Raw genomic sequence first — 16226 nt, 5'->3', positions numbered from 1 at the left:
GATGGCCCCAAACAGAGTGATCAATGGGAGCTGGAGGAGAGTAGAACGTAGTTCTGAGGAGCCCACACTCATGGAAGGAGTCTTTTGTGAAGTACAGATGATTTGTAGGGGAGGAACTCGCTCCCTCACCTTTCCAGAGACCCTGATCTGGGAAGGAGGAAGCCATAAGATTATCTAGCTGGGTCACATGAATTCTCAGCTCCCCATCTAGCCACCAAAATAAATTCCAGATAGATGAAAAGAGTTAAAGCGGGGGAGGAATTTTTTTTTTTTTTTTGGGGGGTCAGTCCTCTGGATACAAAAATGAAGTGAAAAGTGGTAGAAAAAACTCAAAAAGGAAAACCTTGAGATCTACATAAAAATGTAAATCTCAGTACTCAAAAAGAGGGCAAACAAAACAGAGACAACTAACAGGGATCGCTCTGGGTTACTGTTGAGCTAGCTGTGGGCCAGCAGCTGCTTAGCACAGAGTTCTTTCCTCACAAGTGGAGAAGCTGGTTTGTCCTCATTGATCTCCTCGAGGTCCTTGGCTTTTTTGAGGGGTATGGCCCAAGCCCACAACTTAGTTCTTTATACCTCTTGATAATGTCCTTTATTAGATAGATGTTTTACAAATATTTTCTCTCAGTCTGTGGCTTGCAAAGTAGCAGAGGTGTGGACATAATAGAGGTTTTTCAAAAAGAAGTTTTGCTTTTTAAGTCCAGTTGATCAACTTTTTTCTTTTCTGGTCCATGCTTTTTGTGTCTTATCTAAGAAATCTGCCTAACTGAAGGCCACAAAGATGTTCTCCTCTGTCTGAAGCAGGGGTTTTCAGCTGGGGTGTGGTGGCTCACGCCTGTAATACCAGCACTTTGGGAGGCTGAGATGGGTGGTTCACCTGAGGTCAGGAGTTTGAGACCAGCCTGGCCAACATGGCAAAACCCCATCTCTACTGAAAATACAAAAATCAGCTGGGCGTAGTAGCATGTGCCTGTAATCTGAGCTACTGGGGAGGCTGAGGCAGAAGAATCGCTTCAACCCAGGAGGTGGAGGTTGCAGCAAGCTGAGATGGCGCCATTGCACTCCAGCCTGGGCAACAATAGCAAAACTCTGTCTCAAAAATAAAAAGTCTCATAATGTTTTAAGAAAGCTTACTAATTTGTGTTGTCACATTCAAAGCCGTCCTGGATAGTGGGTTGGACAAGCTTGGTCTAAAGTATTTATAGTTTTAAGTTTAACATTTAGGTCTCTGATCCATTTTAAGTTTGTGTTTGTGTGTATGGTTTAAGATATGGATTTAGGTTCTTTTTTTTTTTTTGCATGTAGATATCCAGTTGGTCCAGAACCATTTGTTTGACTACCCTGTTTCCATTGAATTGCCTTGACCTATTTGTCCAAAATCAGTTGTCTCTCTGTGTGTGGGTTTATTCCTCATGCCTCTTGTTTGACAGGCTCTGCCAGACCATGAGGATGAGATCCCGGAGACAGTGCGAACTGTACAGCTCATTAAAGATCTGGCCAGGGAGATCCGCCTGGTGGAAGTAAGGAGCATGGGGCAGGGAAGAGAAGGCATTTGGGAAGGCCTTGAGGCTCAAGTGACAGGTTAGGCCTCTGCAGTTAGCATGAGAGCCCAGGGGCAAGTGTCGGCAAGACCCTACCAAACACCCAATTCGTTTGTTCAAATAATTACTACTGTATTTCAAGTGTGCCGCACATTGGGCTAGGCTCTTAAAATGTATAAATAGTGCCTGACCACAAAGAACTCAGCCTAGTAGAGGACCTGAGCAAAGTTAACCTCTCTGGGCTTCAGTTTTCTCATCTCCAAAATGGAGATAATTGTACCTACTCAAGGATTGTTAAAAGGATTAAATAAGGTAATGTAAGTTGAGCACAAAAGTAGAGTGCTTGGCACACAGAAGGTGCACAATAAATTCTGTTGGTGGGTCATGGTGGTGGGTGGTGGTGGCAGTTGTTGTTGTTATTAATATTTTGACTCAGTCTCTGCATTCTGCAAAATGACAGTTCTCTCGGGGTGAAGATGATTACAAAGCCATGTTTCAACAGTTGGCATATACCAAGAGGCAGTAAGGTATAGTGGTAAGAGATTCAGGGAAACCTGGGTTCTGGTTCCTGCTCTGTCACTTGCAAGCCTTTCAGAGCCTCAATTTCCTCATCTGTAAAGTGAGGATAACACTAACTTTTCAGAATTTTGTTAGGATAAAAAGCTAATATATGTAGAGCCCCTCACGCAGTGCCTGGCAGAGTAAGTACTCAATAAATGTGAGCCATTGTTATTAGTAGACTTTATAGCAAAGAGATAAGTTGGTGTGGGATGGTGAAGTAGCAGAGGCACCAGAGGAGAATTAGACTTTCCTTTAAGCTCAGAAGCTGTAAAGTTCTATTTAGTGCCCAGGATATATACGTCCATGCTGAAGGAACGGTGGTCAGAGTGAGCTGGGAAGTTGGACTTCCAGCCTCACTGCTTGCAGCATGTTTCACTGCCTACATCATAGCTTACTGTGTCCACTTCCTACCTCTCATTTTCCTCCATTCCCATCTGTCAAAATCATTCAGGATAGTTAAAGGCCTACCTTTTCTCCAGCATTTCCCACTTAAACCACAAAACTTTGGACTGGTTGGAAGAGGACTTAGAGATAGGTTATATGTGGTCCATGGGCTTTTAAATATTTTAAAGCAATAGAATCCTTTTTTAAAAAATGACATTTTAGGGGAAGCCCAATATTTAAAGCATAGCCGCTTTGAATAAGATGAAGGTGGGAGGCCTAGGGCTCTGCTTGTTGTTCTCATTCACCTTCTACCTACCCCCAATTCTTAGGGCTTCTCCCAAGAAGCTCAAAGGAGCCACAGAACATCTTCAAAAATCACATTTCCAGTTTAGTCCTTTAATTTTACAGCTGAGCAAACAGTCTCACATGGTCAGATAACTTTCCTCAGGTTACAGAGCTAGCTAGTAGCTGAATTGGGACTAGAACCTCTCTCCTCTTAGATCCTATAGTCCTTAGAGTTTGAACCACAGATTAGTACTTGATTGTTTTCTATCTCATGTCAGCTACTTACGGAGTATTTTCTCTCCAATTTTGACAGTAGTGTTTTGCTCGTCTTCTTACTTGTCAATGGCTGGGTAAAGAAATGCCACCCAGTAAATTCTTGATGACTTATTATGGAAAAGCTAGGGTGTGCATACGTGGAGCATCTGTAAGCCACTTCCATGGCAGTACCATTGGTGCCAGGAACAGACCTCTGCTCTTAGTGTTGAGAGAACCCTTGAGTAAGCTCTAACCCCATCATGTACTAACACTCTTGTAGGACATCTTCCAACAGAACGTTGGGAAGACGAGCAATATCTTTGGGCCGCAGAGGATCTTCCCAGCTGGCTCCATTCCCCTAACCAGGCCAGCCCATCCCACTTCAGTGTCCATGTCCAGGCTGTCACTGCCCTCCAAAAATGGTTCAAAGAAGAAAGGCCTGAAGCCCAAGGAACTCTTCAAGAAGGCAGAGCGAAAGGGCAAGGAGAGTTCAGCCTTGGGGCCTGCTGGCCACTTGAGCTATAATCTCATGGACACATACAGTCATCAGGCACTGAAGACAGGCTCTTTCCAGAAAGCAAAGGTGGGTGCTGGCCCATGGGTTCAGCCCAACCCTTTTGGGTGTCCCTTGGAAGAGCAGGATTTCAAAAAGCAGGCTATCCTGTCTGGCTGCCATGTCCCTTAGGCCCCCTGGTGTTTGGCTACCAGTCCCACTCATTTAACAGGCATTTATTGAGACCTTTCTATGCTGGGCACTGTGATAGGTGCTGTGGATGTAACTCTCAAGAGGCTGACAGGTGAGTGAGAAAGACAGGCATAAAAATAAATGAGTGCAATGCCACAATCAAGAGTGTGTGTGGGACCCTGAGATACAGAGGAGGGTTGATTCTGTCTGGATAGGGAAGATTTTCAGGAGCTCTTTTTAGAAAACATGACACTTAGCTGAATTTTGAAATGCTAGGACAGGAATGAGATTTGAAAACATTGCATATAAGTGTCAGGTTGTAGTCTTGAGCAGGTCCTTGAGAAAAGCCTTCCACCAGGGCTCCTTCTTGCCTCAGGATTGTGATTCTCTCCATGGGCACCTGAAGATGTGCCCCCTCTTTTTTAAGAGAACATGGTTCACAAGATTGATAGGTATCCCCTGAACCAGCACACATTTTCAACCTCCTGCCCCTGTGATCAGTAGGGGTGGGGGGACAGTATAAGTATAGCAGAAGGCCTTGGCTCAGGTGGTTTTGACAGTGAACTCGACCAGTGAAACCGGAGGGAATTTGGCATTGTGATTCCCAGGGGAGTCCCAGACAGGTGACAACTGAGCCTCCTACTCTTGCAGTTCAACGTCACTGGTGCCTGCTTGAATGACTCAGATGATGACTCACCGGACTTGGACCTTGATGGAAATGAGAGCCCATTGGCCCTATTGATGTCTAATGGCAGGTGAGTTTGGAAGGAGGAGCACAGAGGTAACTGGAATTGTCAGTGGTAACATGCCACTGAGACAGAATGGAGTTGGAATCTAGGGGTTGGGACATGGGTGAGGAGGGACTGTACTTAGGGCAATACCTAGATATTAATGATGTGTCATTGCTTAGTTCAGAGAACCATGGTGTGGTGTTGGAGGTGGGTAGAGGGAGAAGTCTGAAATTGAATTGGCAAGCCTGAGAAAGATTTTATATTAGTTCTAGAAACTTCAGCAAGTCATTGGGAGAGAACCACTGGTAGAAATTAGTATAGCACACTTACTAAAAGCATTAGTTTTTTCTACACCTTTTGATCTGCCGTTAGAGTTTTAGGAATTTAGTTTACAGAAATCCTTGTACACAAGTATATAATGACAAATGTTCAGTATTCACTGCACCATTGTTTGTAATAGTAACTAGAAACATCCAAATGTTCATCAGTAAGGGCTGGATAAATGATGGTATATCTGTAGAATATATGAGATAGTTCAATATCTATTGACACAGAAAGATGTTCAAGGTATATTTTTAAAATCAGGTTACAGAATACATATGAATAGTTCAATTTTTACTTTTAAAAAGGCATGTATGCACATGTGTATGTATATGCACGTATGGAAAAGCAATATATAGACTTTTTGAATTTTTTGAAGAGGTTTAAAAATGTAATTTACAAGGTTTAAAAATAAAACAGTGTGAAAGAGAACAGTGAAAAATCTCACACCCATCTTCCTGTTTACCTCCCCATGGACAACCAGTGTCAGTGGTTTTCTTCCAGACATACGTATGTACATTTAGGCAAATAGCATGATGTGTGATTGTGTGTGTGTGTGTGTGTGTGTGTGTGTGTGTGTGTGTGTGTGTATGTAAATAAATTTTTTTAAAAAATAGAGATGGGGTCTCTGTATTGCCCAGGCTGATCTCTAACTCCTAGACTCCGGTGATCCTCCCACTTCGGCCTCCAGAGTTCTGGGATTACAGATGTGAGCCGCCTGGCCTAGTTACATATTTTATGCTTGTTACACCAAGTTTTTTTTTTTTCGAGACAAGAGTCTTGCTCTGTTACGCAGGCTAGAGTGCAGTGGTGTGATCTCGGCTCACTGCAATCTCCGCCCTGTTGGTTCAAGTGATTCTTGTGTCTCAGCCTCCCAAATAGCTGGGACTGCAGGCACACACCACCACGTCAGCTACTTTTTGTATTTTTAGTAGAGACAGGGTTTCCACATGTTGGCCAGGCTGATCTCGAACTTCTGTCCTCAAGTGATCCTTCCCTCAGCCTCCCAAAATGCTGGGATTACAGGCATGAGCCAACATGCCTGGCCTTGTTACACCAAGGTTTTAAGAGTGGTTATCCCTGGAAAGTATGATAGGGAGGTAAGAGAGCAAATTTTCACTTAAGTAGCATTTGAATTTTGTACAATGAGCATGTATTTTCTTTAAGTAATTTTAAAGGAACAATTTTTTTTTTTTTTTTTTTTGAGGCGGAGTTTCGCTCTTGTTACCCAGGCTGGGGTGCAATGGCACGATCTCGGCTCACCGCAACCTGTGCCTCCTGGGTTCAGGCAATTCTCCTGCCTCAGCCTCCTGAGTAGCTGGGATTACAGGCATGTGCCACCATGCCCAGCTAATTTTTTGTATTTTTAATAGAGATGGGGTTTCACCATGTTGACCAGGATGGTCTCGATCTCTTGACCTCGTGATCCACCCGCCTCAGCCTCCCAAAGTGCTGGGATTACAGGCTTGAGCCACTGTGCCCAACTAAAGGAACAAATTTTTTTTTTTTTTTTTTTTTTTTTTGAGACGGAGTTTCGTTCTTGTTACCCAGGCTACAGTGCAATGGTGTGATCTCGGCTCACCGCAACCTCCGCCTCCTGGGTTCAGGCAATTCTCCTGCCTCAGCCTCCTGAGTAGCTGGGATTACAGGCACGCGCCACCATGCCCAGCTAATTGTTTGTATTTTTAGTAGAGACGGGGTTTCACCATGTTGACCAGGATGGTCTTGATCTCTTGACCTTGTGATCCACCTGCCTTGGCCTCCCAAAGTGCTGGGATTACAGGCTTGAGCCACCGCGCCCGGCCTAGGAACAATTTTTAAAATAATAAAATAAAAGCTATTTACGGCAAAATCATGGGCTTGGGAATCAGGCAATCCCAAATTTAAATCCCAGCTGTGACACATATTCACTGTTCTACTTTGGCAAACTAATTAACCTTTCTGAGCTTCAGTGTCCTCATTATACGTATTCTATAGTTAAAATTTAGTTTACAAAAAAAAAAAGAAAAAAAAAAACAAAAACACTTACTTTAAGGCCAGGTGTGGTGGTTCACACCTGTAATCCCAGCACTTTGAGAGGCCAAGGCGGGAGTATCACGAGGTCAGGAGATCGAGACCATCCTGGCCAACATGGTAAAACCCCGTCTCTATTAAAATACACGCACACAAAAAAACCAATTAGCCTGGCGTGGTGGCATGTGCCAGCAACTACTTGGGAGGCTGAGGCAGGAGAATCTCTTGAATGCAGGAGGCGGAGATTCAGTGAGCTGAGATTGTGCCACTGCACTCCAGCCTGGGTGACAGAGCAAGACACCATCTCAAAAAAAAAAAAAACCCATAAAACCTTACTTTAAGGTTGTTGGAGGATTCAATGAGAAAATGTATGTAGAACGTTAACCATAGGGCCTGCCATATAATAAATGCTTAATAATGATAATAATAAATGATGGAGATAGAGACAAAAGTATTCACCATGGAGATTGTGATAATGTGGCTATGGCCAGAATCTAAGAAGATTTTAGAAAGCCTGAAATACATAGAGACAGATGCAGGGGAAGGCAGTAAGGGCTATTTTACTCAGAACACTAGATAGCAGCAGTCAAGAGCCAAGTACAGAGTATGAACAATGTAGGAACACAACCAACCAAGGTAACTTAATAGCCTCTTTGTAGGAAAAAGTTATCTTCAGGTTCATCTGGACTCACCTATGTGGTAAATAAAGGAAAAGGGAGTGAGAATAAGGCAGATTGTGAAAGCAACAGAGCTATTCTTGGGGGTTGAGAATCCAGTTACTAAAGTGTAAGATTAGAGAGACTGCTGAATGTTGCCTTTATCCAGAACTCATGATAGGTCTCCTGGAGAGGAGAAAATTTAGAGTCCTGAATCCAACCTATAATGGCTCTTGAGGATACAATAAGACATTTCCTGCCCCCCACCCTGCCAGCGGTCCCTCTTGTGTTGCTGCTTATTACCTGCTGCAGCTGCCAGAAGCTCTTAAGTGAACCCAGATAGTCAAAGTATAGAAATATTTACAGATGATATGGTACTATGTCTGGGCTTCTCTCTAAACTTGGTGTTTTGCAGAGAGTGGGGTATAGATGAAACAAGACTGGCTGTATTGATCATTGCTGAAACTTAGCTGAATAATTGGTACATGAGAATTCATTATACTTTTATGTTTTTGTGTATGTTCGAAATTTTTCTTTAACGTTTTTAAAAAAATTATTAGAGACAGGGTCTTGCTGTATTGCCTGGGCTCAAGCAGTTCTCTTGTCTCAGCCTCCTGAGTTAGCTGATACTACAGACATGCACTACCACAACCCAGCTGAAATTTTTTTATTTTTTATTGTTTTTTTTTTTTCAGGGTGAAGGGAAGGAGGCAAGGGTCTGAAATTTTTAATTACTAGAAGTTAATAAAAGATCAGGGTATATGTAACTATCATTTATTGAGCATCTGTTCTGTGTCAGTCTATCTTAGCTGTTTACATATACTGTTTTATTTAATCCTTAAAACAACCCTAAAAGTAAGTATTATTATCTCCATTTTACTAATGTGAAAACTGAGAGCCAGAGAACTTTGTAATATTAGCTAGATGGAGCAGTTGACATGGATCAGGCTCTTTATGAGCTCATTTAATCCTCAACTATCTGAGGTAGAAAACAGGTCAGTTAAATGATAGCTACTTCAATGAAAGTCAGTTTAACAAAATTACAAAAGTTGCTGAATGGATCAATATACTGATTTACCAAAAGCATGTTTCTTTTTAACTGTTTATGAGGTTTTATCTGGCAGTTTGTATTGGTTAATATCATCTACTATGTGTTAATGGGATTGTCTAAGCCACTTTTGAGTTCTGGACAAAGGCAGTGTTGATTTCAGCCAGCAATCATGGGTTTCTTCACTTACTGGCCAACGTTTGTTATTTTCTTTTTGACTATAACCATTCTGGTGGATGTAAAGTGTTATCTCATTGTATGTGTATTTTTTTTAATAAAAAATAAAATATGGCTGGGTGCAGTGGTTCATGTCTATAATCCCAGCACCTTGGGAGGCTAAGGCAGGCAGATCACTTGTTGCCCCTAGATTGCAATATGGTATTATTAACTACAGTTACCTTGCTGTACATTAGATTTCTAGAATTTATCCTACATTATTGAAATTTTGTCCTCTTTTATCAGTATGTCTCCTGTCCACCTGGTAACCACCATTTTACTCTTTGCTTCTATGAGTTTGACTTTTTAAAAACAAATTTTGTTGAGACAGGTTTTTGCTCTGTCACTCAGGCTAGAGCACAGTGGTGTGGTCATAGCTTACTGTAATCTTAAACTCTTTGGTTCAAGTAATCCCTCGTACCTCAGCCTTCTGAATAGCTTGGACTATAGGCATGTGCCACCACACCTGGCTAATTTAGAAACAAAACAAAAAACTTTTTTTTTTTGGTAGAGACAGGGTCTTGATTGTTGTTCAGGCTAGTCTCAAACTGCTGGACTCAAGTGATTCTCCTACCTTGGCCTCCCAATCCCTGGGATTATACACATGAGCCACTGCACCCAGCTGAGTTTGACTTGTTTAGATTCTGCATAAAAGTTAGATAATACTTTTTTTCTGTGTCTGGTTTGTTTCATTTAGCATAATGTCCTCCAGTTTCATCCATGTTGTCACAAATGGCAGTAAGGTTTTTATTTGCATTTCCCTAATGACTAACAATGTTGAACATCTTTTCCTGTGATTGTTGGCCATTTATATATTATCTTTGGAGAAATGTCTTATTCAGTTTTGCTTGTTTTATAATTGTGTTGTCTTATTATTGAATTCTAAGAGTTTTAAAAATATTCTGGATACAGACCTGGCATGATGGCTCATGCCTGTAACCCCAGCACTTTGGGAGGCCAAGGTAGGTGAGTCACCTGAGGTCAAGAGTTTGAAACCACCCTGACCAACATGGTAAAACCCTGTCTCTACTAAAAACACAAAAATTAGCCACATGTGGTGGTGCATGCCTGTAGTCCCAACTACTTGGGAGGCTGAGGCAGGAGAATTACTTGAACCTGGGAGGCAGAGGTAGCAGTGAGCCAAAATCACGCCACTGAACTCTAGTCTGGGCGACAGAGTGAGACACTGTCTCAAAAAAAAAAAAAAAAAAAAAAAAAAAAAAAAAAAAAAAAAATTCTAGATACAAATCCTTTGCCAGATAAACGATTTCCCAATATTGTCTCCCAGTTTGTGGCTTATATTTTATTTTCTTAATGGTTTCTTTTGAAATACAGAAGAAGTTTTAATTTTACTTAATCCCAGGTCATGATGATATTTTTCTCTGTTTTCCTCTAGTTTTATAGTTTTAGCTTTTACATTTAGATGTGTGATGCATTTTGAGTTCATTTTTGTGTGTGATGTGAGGTAAGGGTCCACATTCATTTCTTTGCATCCATATTTCTTTTTTTTTTTTTGTGACCGAGTCTCGCTTAGTCGCCAGGCTGGAGTGCAGTTGGCACTATGTCAGCCCACTGCAACTTCCGCCTCTGGGGTTTAAGCGATTCTCCTGCCTCAGCCTCCCGAGTAGCTGCGACTACAGGCACCTGCCACCACGCCTGGCTAATTTTTGTATTTTTAGTAGAGACGAGGTTTCACCGTGTTGGTCAGGCCAGTCTCAAACTCCTGACCTTGTGATTCATCCACCTTGACCTCCCAAAGTGCTGGGATTACAGGTGTGAGCCACTGTGTTCAGCCTCTTTGCATCCATTTTTCTCAGCAACATTTATTGAAAAGACCATCCTTTACCCCATTTAGTTGCTTTGGCACCTTTTGTCAAAAATCAGTTGATCATGAATTTTAAGGGTTTATTCGAAACTTGAAAGTTCTTTTCTACTGATCTGTATGTCTCTGTTTATGCTAATACTACATTGCCTTGATTACCATAGCTTTAGAGTAAATTTTGGAATTGCGCAGTATAAGTCCTCCAACTTCGTTCTTTTTCAAAATTATTTTGGTTGTGTTAGGTCCTTTATATGTCCATGTACATTTTACTACCAACTTTTTATTTAAAAAGCTGGCTGGATTTTGATAGGGATTGTATTGAATCTGTACGTCAGTGTAGAGAGAATTGCAATCTTAATATTACTAGTGACTGTTTTTATGTTCTGTTTCCCTTCAGTACGAAAAGGATGAAGAACTTACCCAAATCTCGACGAACCAAGATAGCAAAGAAGGTAGACAAGGCTAGGCTGGTGACAGAACAGGTGATGGAAGACGAGTTTGACTTGGATTCAGATGATGAGCTGCAGATTGACGAGAGATTGGGAAAGGAGAAGGCAACTCTCATAATAAGACCAAGTGTGTGTCTGTTCTTTTTCCTCCCCTGCCCGTATTTTGGGGTTGGTTGGTTGGTTTGTTTTGAGACAGAGTTTTGCTCTTACTACCCAGGCCGGAGTGCAGTGGCACAATCTTGGCTCACTGCAACCTCCACCTCCCGGGTTCAAGCAATTCTCCTGCCTCGTGGGATTACAGGCTTGTGCCAACATGGCTAGCTAATTTTGTGTTTTTAGTAGAGATGGGATTTCACTGTGTTGGTCAGGCTGGTCTCAAACTCCTGACCTCAGGTGATCTACCCACCTTGACCTCCCAAAGTGCTGGGATTACAGGTGTGAGCCACCGTGCCCAGCCTCTGCCCATTTTATATTTAATTTTGGCCCTCTTGATGCACTCAAGACCTTAGGCCTGCACTTGTTGACATTCTGCTATGCTAAGTTCTAAAGGCCTTCATTGTTTCCTTTGTTGTAGAGATTTATTTGTCAGCTGATCCCTAACCTCTCTAAATTAGTCATCAGTGGTCATTACCTCCAAGAAAATTAGTCTTAGTTTTCTTTTCCTGGGTATTTGGCTGAAATGCTAATCATGGCTACATAATAATAAGTGCATTCCATTGTTTTCTAGAATTTCCCCGGAAATTGCCCCGTGCGAAGCCTTGCTCTGACCCCAACCGAGTTCGTGAACCAGGAGAAGTTGAATTTGACATTGAGGTAGGCTTCTGCCCTGGATCTAGTCTTCTGCTCATTCTGGTGATAGAGACAGAAGGCAGATTGTCATTCTAGTTGGGGGATATGCGGGGAGAGAGACATCCTATGCATTCATTTCATGAATAATTTATTGATTATTATTATTTTTTTATTATTATTATTTGAGACAGGGTCTCCTTACTCTGTTGCCCAGGCTGGGGTGCAATGGCATGATCATAGTCCACAGCAGTCTCGACCTCCGGGACCAGCTCAGCCTCCCTAGTAGCTGGGATCACAGGCTCATACCATCACACAGGGCTAATTCTTTTCTTTTTGAGACAGTCTTGCTCTTGTTGCCCAGGCTGGAGTGCAATGGCATGATCTTGGCTCACTGCAACCTCTGCCTCTTGGGTTCAAGCGATTCTCCTGCCTAAGCTTCCCAAGTAGCTGGGATTACAGGTGTCCACTACCACACGCAGCTAATATTTTTATTTTTAGTAATCACAGCATTTTGCCATGTTGGCCAGGCTGGTCTTGAACTCCTGACCTTGTGATCTGCTTGCCTCAGCCTCCCAAAGTGCTGGGATTACAGGCGTGAGCCACCGCACCTGGCACATGGGGTTAATTCTTTAAAAAAAAATTTTTTTTGGTGGTGATAGTGTCTCACTGTGTTGCCCAGGCTGGTCTCAAACTCCTGGGCTCAAGCAGTCTTTTGCCTTGGCCTCCCAAATTGCTTGCATTACAGGGTGAGCCAGTGCACACAATGAAATATTTATTAAATGAAAGATTGTGTGCTAAGTGTGCTGAGTACATAAATGGAAGATTTCAATTTAATTGAAATACATTAAAAAATCCTTTAATACAGAGTAGAATAAAAGTGTGGGCTGGATGCTGTAGCGCACGCCTGTAATCCCAGCACTTTGGGAGGCCGAGGTGGGCGGATCATGAGGTCAGAGATTGAGACCTTCCTGGCCAACATGTTGAAACACCATCTCTATCAAAAATAAAAGAATTAGCTGGGTGTGATGATGTGCGCCTGTAGTCATAGCTACTCGGGAGGCTGAGTCAGGAGAATCACTTGAACCCGGGAAGGAGAGGTTGCAGTGAGCCAAGATTGTGACACTGCACTCCAGCCTGGCGACAGAGCGAGACTTCATCTCAAAAAATAAAAGTCAAGTGTGATTTAGCAGAAAGAGTATCTAACATGAAGTATCTGATGTGACCTTGCACAAATTATTTAACTTCCCTATGCCTTAGTTTTCTTATCTGTTTAAAATGGGAGTATAATACCTACCTCACAAAGATACCTTGGAAATTAAGGTAAAAGAATGAATGTTCTGCTTAGTACTTGGCCTATACTTGGTGCTCAGAAGATATTAGTGTCAGGAGTCAGACCATCTCCCCTGTATTGGGGCCTTACTAGACCAATCCTGGGCAGCTGAGGTGATACACTCTCTCTCCCACAGGAGGACTATACAACAGACGAGGACATGGTGGAAGGGGTTGAAGGCAAGCTTGGGAATGGTAGTGGAGCTGGTGGCATTCTTGATCTGCTCAAGGCCAGCAGGCAGGTGGGGGGACCTGACTATACTGCCCTCACGTGAGTACTGGCTTTTATCTTCCCTTTCCAGGCTATCAGACAGCAACCCCTGCTCCCGCCCAAGGTGCCAGGTCAGCCAATTAGTAGATAATTTATTGAGCCATTTAAAGGGACAAAGAATTATCCAGGGCATTTGGGTGAAAGAATAAAGTAGGCATGAAACCTGTCCTAAGGAATTTAAGATCTGATGGTTATAAGATGTATAGACTTTAAGAGGAATCGATTTTGGGCACTTAGGAAGTTGGGAAGAGGGGCTGGAAGAATCATGCAAGGAGAATACAGCATGCATAAACAGGGAGGGAGGTGTGCCTCTTTTTTTTGCCGACTTGCCTGCTGTCTGTGGAGAAACATAAGGCAAAAAGGACTGGCTTTTCATGAAAACAATCTTTGATGCTGTCTTGATCCTTAGGTTGAATTCTAAATTTTTACTTTGGATGATTCTCCCCTTCCTCCCACCTTGATCTTCATAGCTGTTATCCCTCCTTCCTGAGTATTCTGATGACCAGTTTACTCTGACAGCTAAAATCAACTGCATCAGTATTTCTCTTCTGTCCCTTGCAGTGAGGCCCCAGCTTCTCCCAGCACTCAGGAGGCCATCCAGGGCATGCTGTGCATGGCCAACCTGCAGTCCTCATCGTCCTCACTGGCTACCTCCAGCCTGCAGGCCTGGTGGACCGGGGGGCAGGACCGAAGCAGTGGGAGCTCCAGCAGTGGGCTGGGTACAGTGTCTAACAGTCCTGCTTCCCAGCGCACCCCAGGGAAGCGGCCCATCAAGCGACCAGCATACTGGAGAACTGAGAGCGAGGAGGAGGAAGAGAATGCCAGTCTGGATGAACAGGACAGTTTGGGAGCATGTTTCAAGGACGCAGAGTATAGTAAGGACAGCTAAGCACATGGGTTCAGGGCAGAAGGGGTCTCCTCAGTCCCAGTCTCCATCCTAGTCCCAGTAGAGAACAATTTAAGCCCGATATTTGGTTTCTCTGAGCCATATTTTCCTAATTTGTAAAATAGGAATATCTCATAGGTTAATGTTAAGAATTCTTATAAGCAGATTATGTTTATACAGATCATCTGGCACAGTTTCTTGCTCAGGGAAAGCCTTCAAACAATGGTGGTTATAATTTGCTATCCTCTATTTTTAGTAATGTCCAACCTTTACCGATGATGACTCTTTTGTTTTCTCTTGCCTGTTAGACTGCCATCATCTGTGTCATTTGTGTTCTGTGTTGGCCAGTTTGTCCCTTGCAAAGGTGTATAATGACCTTTCAGTGGGCTTTTTATACTTAAAAGATGACTCCTTTTTTTTTTTTTTTTTTGGAGACGGAGTTTTGCTCTTGTTACCCAGGCTGGAGTGCAATGGCGCGATCTCGGCTCACTGCAACCTCCTCCTCCTGGGTTCAGACAATTCTCCTGCCTCAGCCTCCTGAGTAGCTGGGATTACAAGCACACGCCACCATGCCCAGCTAATGTTTTGTATTTTTAGTAGAGACGGGGTTTCACCATGTTGACCAGGATGGTCTCTCTCTCTTGACCTTGTGATCCACCCGCCTCGGCCTCCCAAAGTGCTGGAATTACAGGCTTGAGCCACTGCGCCCGGCCGACTCCTTTTTTTAAGCCAAGATTTTATTGAGTACTATAATGTATAAGGCACTCTTTTGTATAATACAGGTGACTGTATAATGGAAGTGTATTTTTGTTTTGTTTTTGAGATAGAATCTCCCTCGTTCGCCCAGGCTGGAGTTCAGTGGTGCCATGTCGGTTCACTGCTACCTCCACCTCCTAGGTTCAAGCAATTCTTGTGCCTCAGCCTCCCGAGTAGCTGGGATTACAGGCGTGTACCATCACGCCTAGGTAATTTTTGTGTTTTTACTAGAGACAAGGTTTTGCCATGTTGGCCAGGCTGGTCTCGAACTCCTGGCCTCAAGTGATCTGCCCACCTGCCTTGGCCTCTGAAAGTGCTGGGAGCCACCATGCCCAGCCATTGTTTTACTGTTTTAAAAATTATACAAATATGGTTAATGCTTATTGACCAAAATTAGATTAAGACAGAGCAAAAATTCTTTTTGACTAACACTCTTAACCTCTGAGCCCACAGATAACCATTGGCATTGTTTTTATGTATACCTTTTATTTTGTTGTGTTTATATTCGTATGTAGACATATGTAGATAGAAGTATAGTTTTATTTAGTGTGTGTGGTTCTGAAACTTGCTTAGTTTTCTTTCAGTGTTAGTACAGAGATCTACTTTATCAATACATAGAGATCTATCTGCTGCATGGTGTTCTGTAATATAGAAATTATGTTTAATCATTCCCTACTGATTGACATTTAAGTTGTTTCTAAGTTTATACTTTTACTAACAACACTTCAAGAATTTTCAATGAAAATTCTTACAGTAACCTTTTGTGCCTGTGTGACAGTTAATCTTTTTTCTAGGGAGGAGATAGACCTGTTGAGTTCAAGGGTATGTGCAAGACAAATGTTCATAAATAGTGCCAAATTTCCCTCCAAAAGGGCCAGTATATGATCAGTATATCAGAAATAACTGTTTGCCCATAGCCTTACCAGCAGTGAATACTACCAGCCTTTTTAATTTTTGTGAATTCTATGGCAAAAAGATGGTGTCTGTTTGTTTTATATGTTTATTGACTCTTTATTCCTTTTCTGTGAATTTTTCTACCCATTTTTCTGTTGGGATGTTTTGTTTTTCTTATTAATTTGTGTCAGTTATTATTATTTTTTTTTTGGAGACGAAGTTTTACTCTTGTTACCCAGGCTGGAGTGCAATGGCACGATCTCGGCTCACCACAACCTCCGCCTCCTGGGATCAGGCAATTCTCCTGCCTCAGCCTCCTGAGTAGCTGGGATTA

The 16226-nt window shown here is 42.5% G+C and overlaps 1 protein-coding gene across 7 annotated transcripts in view; it reads left to right on the top strand.

The window, feature by feature from the left end:
• PHF8 (PHD finger protein 8) overlaps positions 1 to 16226 on the top strand; it is a 105304-nt gene that overhangs the window by 46503 nt on the left and 42575 nt on the right. For 4 of the 7 annotated variants that reach the window (XM_010331565.3, XM_010331568.3, XM_010331570.3 and 1 more), the window contains exons 12-18: positions 1431 to 1520; positions 3307 to 3609; positions 4363 to 4466; positions 10916 to 11094; positions 11695 to 11780; positions 13223 to 13356; positions 13918 to 14231. In XM_010331565.3, the coding sequence (XP_010329867.1) occupies positions 1431 to 1520; positions 3307 to 3609; positions 4363 to 4466; positions 10916 to 11094; positions 11695 to 11780; positions 13223 to 13356; positions 13918 to 14231 (1210 nt within the window). Of the gene's footprint in view, positions 1 to 1430; positions 1521 to 3306; positions 3610 to 4362; positions 4467 to 10915; positions 11095 to 11694; positions 11781 to 13222; positions 13357 to 13387; positions 13428 to 13917; positions 14232 to 16226 lie in introns of all 7 variants that reach the window. The other 3 variants (XM_010331571.3, XM_010331572.3, XM_074391815.1) reach the window with 2 other exon arrangements.

Source organism: Saimiri boliviensis, chromosome X (assembly GCF_048565385.1).
Source record: "Saimiri boliviensis isolate mSaiBol1 chromosome X, mSaiBol1.pri, whole genome shotgun sequence".
In the NCBI taxonomy this organism is placed as follows: Eukaryota; Metazoa; Chordata; class Mammalia; order Primates; family Cebidae; genus Saimiri; species Saimiri boliviensis.
Note: the sequence above shows the minus strand (reverse complement) of the source record. Positions and strands in the feature narration are given on the sequence as shown.